The 13,583-nt window shown below is 41.7% G+C and overlaps 1 protein-coding gene across 1 annotated transcript; it reads left to right on the top strand.

Moving 5' to 3' along the window:
* Positions 1-4,233: 4,233 nt before the first annotated feature.
* Positions 4,234-13,068, top strand: dpy19l1l (dpy-19-like 1, like (H. sapiens)). Its single transcript, XM_028980035.1, has 22 exons — positions 4,234-4,580; positions 5,028-5,052; positions 5,143-5,230; positions 5,318-5,455; positions 5,569-5,689; positions 5,901-5,994; positions 6,078-6,135; positions 6,212-6,303; positions 6,422-6,521; positions 6,849-6,926; positions 7,466-7,552; positions 7,633-7,692; positions 7,793-7,873; positions 7,957-8,058; positions 8,195-8,266; positions 8,362-8,438; positions 8,533-8,557; positions 9,066-9,185; positions 9,276-9,450; positions 9,560-9,659; positions 11,035-11,160; positions 11,718-13,068. Exons 1-22 carry the CDS (start codon positions 4,346-4,348, stop codon positions 11,887-11,889), a joined length of 2,226 nt encoding a protein of 741 aa, XP_028835868.1. The 5' UTR covers positions 4,234-4,345; the 3' UTR covers positions 11,890-13,068.
* Positions 13,069-13,583: the final 515 nt, after the last annotated feature.

The raw sequence follows: 13,583 nt of genomic DNA, 5'->3' as shown, positions 1-13,583 counted from the left end.
TGTGTTTGTGTTATACTCAGACTGGTTAACAGTATATTCAGTTGCAGCTACAGACATCTCAATAATAAAAATAAATAATAATAACTATTGTTATTCTTATTTTTATGGTACCTAAATTCGGGGTTAATGCCAGCCCCATGAAAAATCAGACAAGCTATTAGCAAGCAGTGCTTCCTCTGACACATTTCCTAGACAAGAAAGTCCCCTCCTCCTGTCCCCAATGCCCTGTCCTGACAGCTGAGGGTCTTTCACTCTGATTGATGCAGTGTTTTGGGAGATAAATGGCCACCCTGTGCCCCTGGAGAGCTGTAATTGAATTGGCTTGCAGGGAATACTAATGGGGCATAATGTTGAGATAAGTGAAACCCGAGGAATAAGTGATCATTGACAGCATGTGTTTCATGCCAGTAATAAACATGTCACTGAAACAGGGATCCACTAGCGCAGAATTAATACATCACACCACCACAGATAGAGACAAGCATAGTTCTCTTTTCTATTACAAATGGTTAAAGAAGTAATACAATGAATAAAAAAATAAACTATTGTAGCCATTTGAATTCTTTTATAATATTTTATCAAGATATTACATCATTTTTTACTAGTTATTCTTAATAGGAATATTTATATGTTGATTGTATTTTCATAGTATTTATTTATTTTAATTATTAATCTAAATTATTTATTATTAATACAATATATGCATTGTATTATTTTGTACATTACCATTGTATTTATAATGCATTTTATTTCATCTGATGTTTTTGGGATGTGCTTTTTAAGTCACACATTTATTTCCTTTGACATGTTGTATTTACAAATGGCTATAAAAACTGTATATACAATTTACAGTCTAAATCTAACTTACTGAATTCCCGTCCACACACACACACACACACACACACACACAGACACATGGACCAAGCATATTTAAGATGTCTTTTCACTGTCCCATGATTGTCCTGGCAGCTACATCCCCAGATGTGGTTACTTCTGCTACATTTCTTTTACCCATCTGGGAGATGTTTGTCTAAAGCCTTGGGAAACCATCAGGGCACTGAAAGCTCTCAGTATAAACACTGGCCACTGATTCACACTTCACACGGCATCCATGTGCCTGCCTGCCTGAGTTTATGTCCAATCAAACGTCTTTTCATCGTGTCAGTCTACTATGCTCATTTTGCTTCTTGTACATGCATAATTACAATTGGACATGTGTGGAGTTCAAAGGTTAATGTCATCATGGCGCCAATGATAATGGTTCATATAAATATACATTTTGAGTTTTACAGATTGTAAGAGAATGGTTGACATCAAATTTGAAATAAAGAAACCGAAGCCAACCAGGACACGGTGGAGGCCGACCGAGTCCGGGTTTCAGGAGTCTCTGCAGGCCACAGTGGGAGACTCAACCACATCTGCTTGCTGGCTTTAATTACGGCCGTGTGGTTGGCAACAAGGCTCCCTGGACAGGAGGTGTCATCAGCTGACAGCGACGCCCGCGCTCTCACCCTCCTAACCAGTGCACATCTTTGCTATGTTTGGTGAAGAAACAAATTTCCTTAGTGTGGCCACAAGCTGAGCTAACAGCACAGACGCTCTCAATGGCCGCCCCTAAACGTAACGTCCATTACAGGCTCCCAGCCTCATTACTGTATTTAGGGCGAGTCTACCGTCCGTGAATTAGTCAGTTGCCAAAGAAACAGCACACCCATCTTGGCACAGGAGACCATAACAATAAGCCAAAGAGATTAATGTTCCGTTCAGGTTGGGAGAGGTAGCTCACTGGATGCATGCATCAGACATTTACATTTACATTTTACAGCATTTATCAGATGCCCTTATCCAATAAAGTGAAGTGATTGTCACATGTGATACACACACGATGCACACGGTGAAATTTGTCCTCTGCATTTAACCCATCACCCTGACTGAGCGGTGGGCAGCCATGACAGGCGCCCGGGGAGCAGTGTGTGGGGACGGTGCTTTGCTCAGTGGCACCTCAGCAGCACCTTGGCGGATCGGGAATCGAACCGGCAACCTTCTGATTACAGGGCTGCTTCTTTAACCGCTAGGCCACCACTGCCCCTTATCCAGAGCGACTTACAACCAGTAGTGACAGGGACAGTCCCCCCCTGGAGCAACTTAGGGTTAAGTGTCTTGCTCAGGGACACGATGGTAGTAAGTGGGGTTTGAACCTGGGTCTTCTGGTTCATAGGCGAGTGTGTTACCCACTAGGCTACTACCACCCCCAGACAACAACAACAGCCATATGGTCAAGGGGGTAAATAAGCATAACAAGCATAATATTCTTATTTCTTCCATTTTGTCATTTGGAAAAGATTTACACGTACCGCAGATGCTTTGGCCTTCTTCCACCTTTGGGTTCCTGGTGAGAGTGTGAAATTCATCATTTACTGGAACAATTTAACCCAAGCGTCCACAAAAGGGACCTAATTCATGTGGGCGGGTTCGTTTAAGCCTCAGAAAACATTCTCTTACTCTGGCTAAGAACCTGTGGCGTCAACCACATCCATTAGCTTTCTCGTGGACATTTCCCAGCAAATGCAGGCGGCGATCAGCGCCGAGGGCCAGTGCAGGGAAGAAGACAAGGGAAAGCAAACAAAGCACTCTTCCCCTGAATCGTTGGCAAAATGCGCTCCGTACGCCTGGTGTTCGCGAGGATGGCGAGAGGCTGTCATGATGTCACCACTCAAGTGCAGAGGACCCATAACTCTCTGTCCGTTCCAACCGAAACAGATGAGATCAGTTCATCTTTAATGTTGCTGTGTTGCCACTGGCCCTGTCCCTGCCACCACTATTCTGTCCACTATTCTCTCTCTCTGTTTATCGCGCACTACGCCGACTAGACTTTCTGAGCTCGGTGTTACTGCCAATGACTCATTTAAAGATTCAATAAAAATAAAAAAACTAGAATGGTGACTTTCACTAATACATGTACAATCAGCCACAGCTTTGGAGTCAGGGTGACACCTGCTGGCCAATACCTGTCACTGCGCCACACTCTTTTGGAAATATAAAATGAAGGGTGCTTTTACTTTACTTTACTTTACTTTACTTTACTTTAGGCTTACATCATTAATGCACTTCTGTGTTGGAACGCTCGGTTGTTTAATGATCGGCTGGCAATTTCTAGTAAATGAACATGTAGCATTCTGAATCTAACAAAATGATCATTCAGACTTGCCTGGGGTCAAGGAATCCGGAAAATAAAAACATGTAATGAATTCTGCTGTTGGAAGTAGGTGGTTCCTTGAATCTAAATCGTTGCATTTTATTTTCTTCTCATTGGACTGGCTGTCACAGACACCTCCCCTCTCTGTTCAAGTGCAATAATTTGTGCAGTTTTGGCACTTTACAAACTGTACAAATATGAACCTTACTGTATATAATTTTTTAGGCAGCTTGAGAATAATTTAACATATTGAGAACAAGTGTTTGGTGCATTAAGAAGACGTCAAATGGTTCGAATATCCAGTCCAATAATGGACATGTCTGTTAATGAACAGAGGAACTTCATCAGCAACAATTAGTCTTGTGTTCCAATGGAATGCTGCGTTCATTAACATAAGTCTGTCTAATAATGAAGCTTCCTTCATTATTAGAAAACCCTTTCATTTATTTTAGTAGAGCATTAAACAAGAAAGAAAACTAGCCAAACAGTGACTAGTCCATCAGCAGATCTGCATTCGACAACTTATTCATTATATATATTCACCCCCCCAGACTTCATTCCTTCTAACCTACAACTGGGCAATATCAATATTAATATTTATTAGCACTGAAAACTGTGCAACATCTGTATACTGTCCGATAACATTATTCTCACTGTCCAACACTTGCTACTCACCATATGTTCATCACGACTGTGAATACTTGAAAACAATGTGAAATAAATGTGCAATTATTCTAATCTGCAATAACATGTGAGCCACACACACTGTATATAATATACAGTGTATATAAAACCATACTCAGTTATGTATTCTTCCCATATGTATATAACGCGGTCACGTCACTTGTTTTTTTTTTTTTTTTTTGTATATTTGTGTTTTTTGCACTGAAGGAGCTGCTTTTAATCTCGTTATACATGCGAATCGTGACAATAAAAGGCCTATTCTCATCTGGAGCCTGGTAAGAAGGAGTTGCCATGGTTACACACGCCTGCAGTTCCCGCGGATTCCGGGCGGTGGCGCTGGCCCGACGCAGCGCGCCTCTCCGACTGAGAGGAGCAGCCGCTCCGCTCCACTTTCAAACTGTGCGTTTGGTGCAAAGCGAACCCGGCGCGTCAAAGTAGCTCGTACGCGGCTGCGGGCATGCGAGCATGGCGGTGAAGTCGCGGAGACAGAGCGGCAAGGATCCGGCGCCGCACGGCGGCCAGGCTGCGCCTCCCGCCTCCGCCAAAAGCAGACGGCCGGGCAGGGATGGCAAAGGCGGCGGCGGCGGCCACGGCCACGGCCACGACGGCTCTTCTCAGGGCAAGAACGGGGTCTTCGTCCGAAACAAGCCGGGCCTCGCTCCGTCCGCCGTCCTGAGGACGGGCGCCACGCTGCTCCTCGGTGAGCCCCGTTAGCCTGGCGGCTAGCCGGCAGCTCGGCGTGACGCTGGCGGCCGGAGGAGTGGCTGCTAGCGGCTAACGGAGCCGCGGCTGGCCGCCCTCGCTCCGCGGGTTTAAATGTGCTTTTAAGTTGTTGCGGCCGCACATTCTGTAACTTGTTTTGCAGCCTGTAGATTGTTTTTTCTTTTTTTTTTCGGTTTAAATTCGTCTAGTTCTAAAGTGAGAATCAGTTTAAATGTAATGATTCCTACTAAAGCAGGTGGAGGAACTTGTTTCAGATACGAGCAGATATGTTGTTTTTGCATATTATTTTTTTGTGTGCATTGCTTTAATGTTGTAAAAGCACAGTTACCATTCATTACTCGGGCTGGTGGAACAAATGAAATAATATTATTGTGTTTATTGTTGAATGAATTATAAGTAAATTCCATCATTTTGCTCTTTGTAGCTGTTGTTGCAGGAGTTTTCCACTGGTAAGGGATGATATATATAATTTTACAGAATTTTGCAATGTGATTTAAATGACATTTTAAAGCGGTTTACTTTATTTACTTTTTTTTTAGGTATCACCTAACACGTCTGTTTGAAAATGACAGACACTTTTCACACTTGTCTGCACTGGAGAAGGAAATGGCTTTCAGAACAGAGATGGTAACTTTCCTGTGGACCCCCTTTCACCAATTTAACCAGTTTATCAAAAGTAATAACATTAATTCCTATCCAATCTATTGTCTCTAGGGCCTATACTACTCTTACTTCAAGACCATCATCGAAGCGCCAACATTCCTAAATGGGCTTCATCATGTCATGAACGATGGCCTCACCGAGTATCCCTTGGTAATAAACACGCTGAAGCGGTTCAATTTATATCCCGAGGTGAGCGCGTCTTCCGTATCTCTAATGTTGAAAATGTGAAAATGAGGATCTGAATGAGCCTGGTTCTCCCCCACCCCCTGCTGTTGTTCCTCCCGCTGGCTTCTGCATTGCAGGTGGTCCTCGCCAGCTGGTACAGAACATACAGTGGTACAATGGGGCTTTTGGGGATCCCCACCAAGATGTGTTGGTCCATCAACAGGGGGGAGGGACTGAGCCCAGTGGAGAGCTGCGAAGGTGCGATCACGGTCTCACAATCCTCTCTCGTAGGCATTTCTTCAGCGCTTGGGTTTCAGAGCTGCCCTTTGTAACGTGTAAATATTGAGTTAACACATTCTGAGTGAGGACCAGGGACACAGAACACGCACGCCAGTTCAATCCTGCACATTTCATCTGTGTCAAAAAAAACGCTTTTTCCATTTTACTAAATGGCTCGCCATCCTTGTAGGCATGGGAGATCCTGCTTACTTTTACGTCGCGTTTGTGTTCCTCCTAAATGGCGCAATGATGGGCCTGTTCTTCATCTACGGAACCTACCTGAGGTACTGATTGGTGGAGTCGTGCCGTGTTTATGGGTTGTGGCTGTACGCTGTCTTGGCTTACATTGATTATTCCTCTGACCCAGTGGCAGTCGGCTGGGGGGCATTATAACGGCCGCGTGTTTCTTCTTCAACCACGGAGAGGTACGGTCTGGCTCAGGAGTGTGTTGCAAATGGCGACCTGCATGACGCCATTTCACTTCTGCTTTGTGGTCCTCAGAGCACCCGGGTCATGTGGACACCGCCACTGAGGGAGAGCTTCTCATACCCTTTCCTGGTTCTGCAGATGCTGCTGCTCACCTACATCCTTAGGTAGAGAATAATAATTCATACATAAATGGCAAATATTGAAGTTAGTAAAAAAATCTCTCTACATAGGCAAGAGCCGTGCTTTTGTCATCTTCTTGTTTCATATTTATTTTGAATAAAGGACTCGAGAGCCTGGCAAAAAAGCCATGGTTGCTCTGGGACTCTCTAACGTGTTCTTCATGCTGCCGTGGCAGTTCGCTCAGTTCGTCTTGCTAACTCAGGTAAGAGCGTTGACATTTGGAGACCCATGCAGTCATTTCTTAATCTTTCATTAGTAATTAATTCAGACAATTAATTATTACATATTACTAATGATTACTGCCCAGTTCCCCCGTTATGCTTCTCACTATGCTTCTGCGTGCATAGACGCATCAAGAATGTCGCAGTACGTTGCTCCATTCTTTTCACGCTCTGCACTTTTTATTTATTCATGAACGATATATATATTTAGACTCTCTAGTGCCTGGAGCTGTGAACCATCCCAACAGCACATTTTACTGAGCGAACACACACACACACTCATTTACTAATGTGTTTATGTTGCCTAGGTGGCCTCCTTATTTGCATGCTACATCCTTGGATATCTGAATCCCGTGAAAATGCAGTCGCTTCTGGTGACACACATGGTAATTACGTGCTTCATTTGTGCATTCTCCTGATTTGTCCAGCCATGTACAACATGCATCAACCGTAATCTGCATATGGAAAGTTAGGGTGTGTGTCTGGGTGGGCAACACGCAAAATGGAGGCAGTGCATTTTCAATAGAATGGTTTGTGCCACGTGGACCATGCCCGCCCTGTGTTGCTGTGAGACACAGAGCGAAACCAGATTGGTGGTCTAGTTGCCCTTAGCAACACTATTTAAACAGTTGGTATTGGCAATTTATGAGACTAAAATCCCCTAATGACTCGGTTTGAAAGTATATTTATGGATGATCAGTAATACTGGAAACAAGGTTTGTCATTTTTTATAGTGTTTTAAGAGGGAGAATTTGCTGGATGTTTTTGTAATTTTGGTTGTTCAATGGTCATTATGTCATATTCTTTATTTTAAAAAACAAAAGAAGTATCGTGTTAATTCTATATGAACATGAAACCACATATTTGAATGTTGATCTACATATTTTAAGTTAATGTAGTATAACATAACCATTTTTCTTCGCAGATTTCATTAGGTGTGTGTTTTGTTCTGATGTTCGGAAATTCAATGCTGCTGACATCTTTCTATGCCTCTTCATTGGTCTCTATCTGGGTGAGTTGGTCTGATTATCATCGTGGCATAATGTATGATGCCATTGAGAATTTAGTGATGTTCTTTTCCTTTACTTGTAGGGTATAATCGCACTGAGACACAGATTTGCAGGAGTCTTCAGTACGGGGCTTGTTTTATGGGTAAAAGGATTTTGAAATGTCGTGTCTGATCAGCATGTTGCTTTGTGGAAATTCTGACCTATTGTAACTTTTTTAAAAAAAAATTTTATTCTTTTAAAAGGTCATGCAAGGCCTTGCATGGGTTGCATCAACTGTTGCTTTTAAGTTTGTGGCGTCAAAAGTTTTTGGGTCATCCGATGATGTAAGTGAGAAAAATCATGAGATCTTTTATTACTGCTGAACTTTCCCCTTGGACAAAATTAATACTAATAACTGTGTGTCAAGGCTCACATCAGCAGCCTGATCAAGTCTAAGTTTACAAGCTACAAGGATTTTGACACCATGATGTACACGTGTGCGGCTGAGTTTGACTTCATGGAGGTGGAGGTTAGTCGTACCTTTTGTTTTTCGCTATGACTGTAGAACACCAAACAAATAAACTTCTATAAAACATTTCCTCACATTGACTGTGATAGATTTGTTTTGGACTGGAATTTACATAATCTCTTTCTTTTATACCCAGACTCCACTGCGTTATATCAAGACCCTGCTGCTCCCAATAAACCTACTTGTTGTCGCTGCTGTGGTTGGAAGGGTACGTCTTATCGTGCAATCAGTGGGAATTCAAAATGGAGAAATGTGAAAATGTCACATAGGGATCACACATTTTTTCTTCACGCTTTAACACAGATTGTTCCGGACATTTTGAGGGTGCTTCAGGGTGGAGAGAAGTTCGTAGGCAAAGCTGAGAAAGATGAACCTGACCAGTGAGACTTTGATCAGTTCTCTTCTAGTATTTTGCCCACCTTGCTTAACCACGTTAAGCGCAAGCCTGACCAGCAAATTGTTCTTATTTAATAGGTCTCAGATGTTTCCCAAAGGAGAGGTAAGAAAAAAGTTCTTTGATTTGGACATTAAAATAAGTCACGCTGTCCGTTCTGTGTGAGCCTTCATCTGATAATGAGGCATTATTATTTCCATGTTTTCGCTGGGCAGCTCCCTACGCTGATGTTCTAGTACAGTACAGGCCAAAAGTTTGGACACACCTTCTCATTCAATGTGTTTTCTTTATTTTCATGACCATTTACATTGGTAAATGCTCACTGAAGGCATCAAAACTATGAATGAACACATGTGGAGTTATGTACTTAACAAAAAGTGGAGACCTGGCCTCCACAGTCACCGGACCTGAACCCAATCAGTTCTCGGGGTGACTTATTTTCTGGCCTGCAGTCGCAATGACTTGTAAAAACCCCATTAACACACTTGATGGACTGCCATTCTATTCAACACCATACCAACGTCCCACTACCATGTCCCTATTGTACATGTGCTAAGAATGGGGTGTGGAAATAATGGTGTTTTATTGTGTATTGTGTGCCTTATTTTTAAAGCTGGTGTACCACAGTCTACAGCTGATAGCATTTGCTGTCCTGGCTGTACTCATTATGCGCTTGAAGCTCTTCCTCACGCCTCACATGTGCATCATGGCATCTTTAGTCTGCTCCAGACAGGTCAGTCGATCAGTTACGTGAATTTCTATCGCGCTAACAGCAATGTGCCTTCAGTGATATGTATTTCTGTGTGTGTGTTTATTGCCACAGTTGTTTGGCTGGATTGGTGAGAAGCTGAAACTGCAGCTGGTGGCCTTTGCCATCCTGGCACTCATGGCTGTGCAAGGCGTTTCCAATCTGCAGAACCAGTGGGGCATCATTGGAGAATTTAGCAACCTTCCCCAGGAGCAGCTGCTGGAGTGGATCAAGGCTAACACCAAACCCAGTGAGCCATTCTGTCATTTAACCATTCATTAACTAGAACAATATATGCTTTGAATACAAATATTGAAAATGGAAATCTTTAATGTGTTTGATTGGATGTTCTTTTGTAGGTGCTGTGTTTGCTGGTGCCATGCCTACTATGGCCAGTGTGAAACTGTCAGCTGGCAGACCCATAGTTAACCATCCTCACTATGAAGATGCAGGCCTGAGGTCAGTCTGGTTAGACACAGCTCCATTGTATTTTTGTGTACAAAATACAAAATACTGGTAGTAGCCTAGTGGGTAACACACTCGCCTATGAACCAGGGTACTCGCCTATGAACCAGAAGACCCAGGTTCAAGTCCCGCTTACTACCATTGTGTCCCTGAGCAAGACACTTAACCCTAAGGTGCTCCAGGGGGACTCCCTGTAAATACTGATTGTAAGTCGCTCTGGATAAGGGCGTCTGATAAATGCTGTAAATGTAAATGTAATGTGTACATCTCAGTGTATATTTTCACGATCTTTGGATCTTTCCAAGAATGCAGGTACAACATTGGCCCAACATTGTCATTTTAAGTACATCTCCCCACTGCTTTTTAGCAACAGGTAGCAGCAAACAGATAGTCAGGCTGAGATGATTATCAATTTTTAACGTTGCACTTTTAATTGAGATTTTTCTCTTTCATTACCTTTTTTAATTTCAGCTCAGTGAAGCACTTTAATTTTCAGGAAGTTACCGTTTCTTTAGAATTGTGCTTCAAATAAAGAACTCTGTTAAACAGATGGTTAGTTAATACAGCGAAAAAAGAGTGTGTGTGTGTGTGTGTGTGTGTGTGTGTGTGTGTGTGTGTGTGTATATAATATATGTGTGTATATATATATATATGAAACAGAAATAGCATGATAACTACAGACCGGTTTGTTAACTGAAATGATGTATAGTTATTAGGGGTGCGACTTTACAGATATCTCCTGGTACGGTCTGTACCTTCTGGGCCACGAAAACCTTTTGTTTGGTACATGTTTTGTGTGTAAAGAGAACAATGTGTGGGTTATTTTCTAGTGTTTTGTGGTTTAGTATTTATAACAGATGCACCTTAAAGACGAGTTGTGTTCTGCCGAGCTGTCAGCCTGCACTTGTGGGATTTACTTTAGTTGAGTTATACACCGCACTGGTTGAAATAGTTAATAAATACCATACCATATTTGTTTATAAAGCACTGTAAAACAACAAAGGCGCTGACCAAAGTGCTGTACATTCAAATTTAAATTGGCAAGGACATGACAGGCATGGACAAAATGTTCAAGAAAAATGTATTTATTTAATAAAAGAGAATTTAAATTAACAAGAGGTTGAATAAAACTGAAAACATTTCAGACAACATAGTAAAAGAGTTATGGAAGGAGTGCATAAAACAGTGCATAAGAACCACCTCGCGCTGGGTTAAAAGCCAGGGTGTAAAAGTGAGTTTTTAAAACTAGATTGAAATGCCTGCCTGACACTGATTGGTAGATCATTTTTTTTTAAATAACACTATCAGCGATTATTACCACGTGAAACACAGAATGAATGCATTTGCTCTGCCTTATTTTGTTTATTAGGGAAAGAACAAAGATGGTCTATGCCATGTACAGTCGCAAGCCTGCTGAGGTGGTAAAAAGGAACCTGCAGAACCTTCAGGTGGACTTCTTCATATTAGAGGACTCTTGGTGCACACGACGCTCCAGGTGACGGGACAAAAATCTTTTTTTTACGTTTACGATCCCCTGAAACAACTTGGGGTTACAATGTGGTCTTATAGTGCATATTTACATTTTAAGGCATTTGGCAGACGCCCTTATCCAGAGCGACTTACAACGTGGGCCTAGGTGCCAGACTACTACCACCCAATTTTTGAATGTAGCTTTCCTTTTTTTTGGGATACCCTTGTTGTTGTGATGGTAATGCATTGGTAAATTTTTTTCATTAATGTACACACAGTACCCCATATTGACAGAAAAACACATTTAAATATTAAACTAATGAAAATGGTGTTTCTTCTCATACATTATTAGTAATATCAACTTATATCAGTAAAATTCAGAGCAAATAGGAAAAGCACTCATGTGAATAACAACATCCCTAACTTATTGTGAGTAGTGAAATATATACATTAATAATTTACATTTAAAGATACATGTGATCTTGTTGACTTGTCAATAACCACACATTCTGTGGTTGACGTAATATTCTGGACTCTTATTGCTCTGAAGTTTTCCTTCTGTTTTTTTTTTTTTCATTGCAGACCCGGCTGCAGCATGCCGGAGATCTGGGATCTGGGGGACCAGGAAAATGCTGGAAAGATCCCCCTGTGCACAATCTTGTCCCGGGACTCTCAGCCCCACTTCAAAACTGTCTTTCAGAACACTGTGTATAAGGTTTTAAAAGTCCCCAAAGCATCCAAAGTCACCAGATAGCAGCAAACCTGGTTTTAGAAACTGCTTTTAATACTTACTTTTTATACAGTGTTGTCTGTCTATATATGTTTTTTTGTCTTCCCACAGGGTCGGGGTGATTCCATTTTTGCACACTTCAAAGTATGGTTTTGGGTTGTGATCATGTGGGGAATTTTACATGCTGTTATATTTCTACTGGTGTCTCTTGATTTTAAAAAGTCATTTTAAAGTCAAAATTGAGACACCCATATTTGCATTACACACAGACCAAGTGATTATAAAGGGACTAGTTAAATGTATGAACATACTTTTTTTTTTTTTTTAAACATGACTGCCATTGGGCGTGCCAGGTTACAGGTTGACAGTGTTATTCTTGATCCTTCGGAAGCTGCATTTTTGCTTTTGTCATATTAATTAGTCTAAAGTGGCTTATGAAATGTTACATACATACTAATCATTAGCTTGTTTTCTTTTTTAAATAATTTTCAGTATTAAAATGAGCATTTTGTTATGGCCTTACACCATAATTACGTTTGCCAATGTGCAAATGTAGGTCCATATTAAAACTGAGCTATGCTCTCATGCTGGAATATTCTACATGAACCTGGGGACATGTGGTGCCCCCTCATTTGCCCTGAGGCATAGAAATGTTTAGTTGTAGCATTTCTTTCAAGTGTCCTTTGCCTTTGAACGAACTACGTACAAGCGTACAAATCTGTGGTGGGTAGTGGCCTCCTTTTTTCCACTGAAAAGCGGCTCCTGGTGTGAAAACCACGAGGTCTGATCTTCGCTCAGAAGGAAGTCACAGCTCACCTCCTCGGTGCAGTTGTCTGCAGCAGTCTGCATTGTTGCAGGTACTAAAAAGCCTTGACGTAACTCGGGGGTTACTTGGTTTGTAGCAGTGTTATTAAAAAAAAAAAAAAGAACAATCAGCCCCTCGGCAGCGAGTGCATTGTGAAATAATAGAAAGTGTGATGATTGTTCTTTTCATGCATGTCCATAAGCTGTGAAAGTGTTTGACGGGTAAGGTTGTTTTTTTTGCTTAACGTTCAGTGTGCACCTTATAGATGACAATACTTCAGATGCGTGTAACGTGCCCAGTGGAGAAATGTCTGACGCTGAAAACAGAACCTGAACATTTTCTATTGTACTTGTACATTGTGCTACTTTTGCCAATAAAATACTGCTTGTTCAACAGGACACAACCTTTCCAGAATAGTGAACAGTGTCGTGTTTATGTGCCACAATGACTTTCTTGCGCAATATGTGGTTGCAAGGCCCTATGACGTGTTGACAGTTATTTGTAAGCAGGCTGAAAAACCATTGGGTCAAACGCCCGCATGGTGGCAGGGTTGGTCCAGAAGCGACTGCTCTGATACACAACTCATGTGTTTCAGTGTAATTGTGGCATAGGATTGTTTTATGCTAATAACTGTAATCCTGTTTTAAGCTGTATGATGTTACTATTGAATAACATGCACATAAAAAGGGACAAGAATTATTTTCTGCATAAAGTAAGCAGTAAATGTGCTGAGCAAGTTTGGTCCTTCTGTAAGATGGAAAGTCCATGGCATTTTGTGCTTTTGTCTTGGTTCTGAACCAGCCTAAGAACCGTTGCATTTTGTGCTACAAAATGAATTCACCAACCATTTCTGGTCATTACAGCCACACAAATAAAATGTTAAATGTAAAGGGCTTTGGTTTTTTTGTGATGT

The sequence above is a fragment of the Denticeps clupeoides genome, chromosome 5, assembly GCF_900700375.1.
Source record: "Denticeps clupeoides chromosome 5, fDenClu1.1, whole genome shotgun sequence".
Lineage (NCBI taxonomy): Eukaryota > Metazoa > Chordata > Actinopteri > Clupeiformes > Denticipitidae > Denticeps > Denticeps clupeoides.
Note: the sequence above shows the minus strand (reverse complement) of the source record. Positions and strands in the feature narration are given on the sequence as shown.

What these genes read in the sequence shown, in the direction of transcription:
- dpy19l1l (XM_028980035.1), top strand. Translation starts at nt 4,346, where the DNA reads ATGGCGGTGAAGTCGCGGAGACAGAGCGGCAAGGATCCGGCGCCGCAC. An exon ending in CTGCTCACCTACATCCTTAG is followed by an intron (nt 6,304 to 6,421) that starts GTAGAGAATAAT and finishes TTTTGAATAAAG; the next exon opens with GACTCGAGAGCCTGGCAAAA. An exon ending in CTTCATTGGTCTCTATCTGG is followed by an intron (nt 7,553 to 7,632) that starts GTGAGTTGGTCT and finishes CTTTACTTGTAG; the next exon opens with GGTATAATCGCACTGAGACA.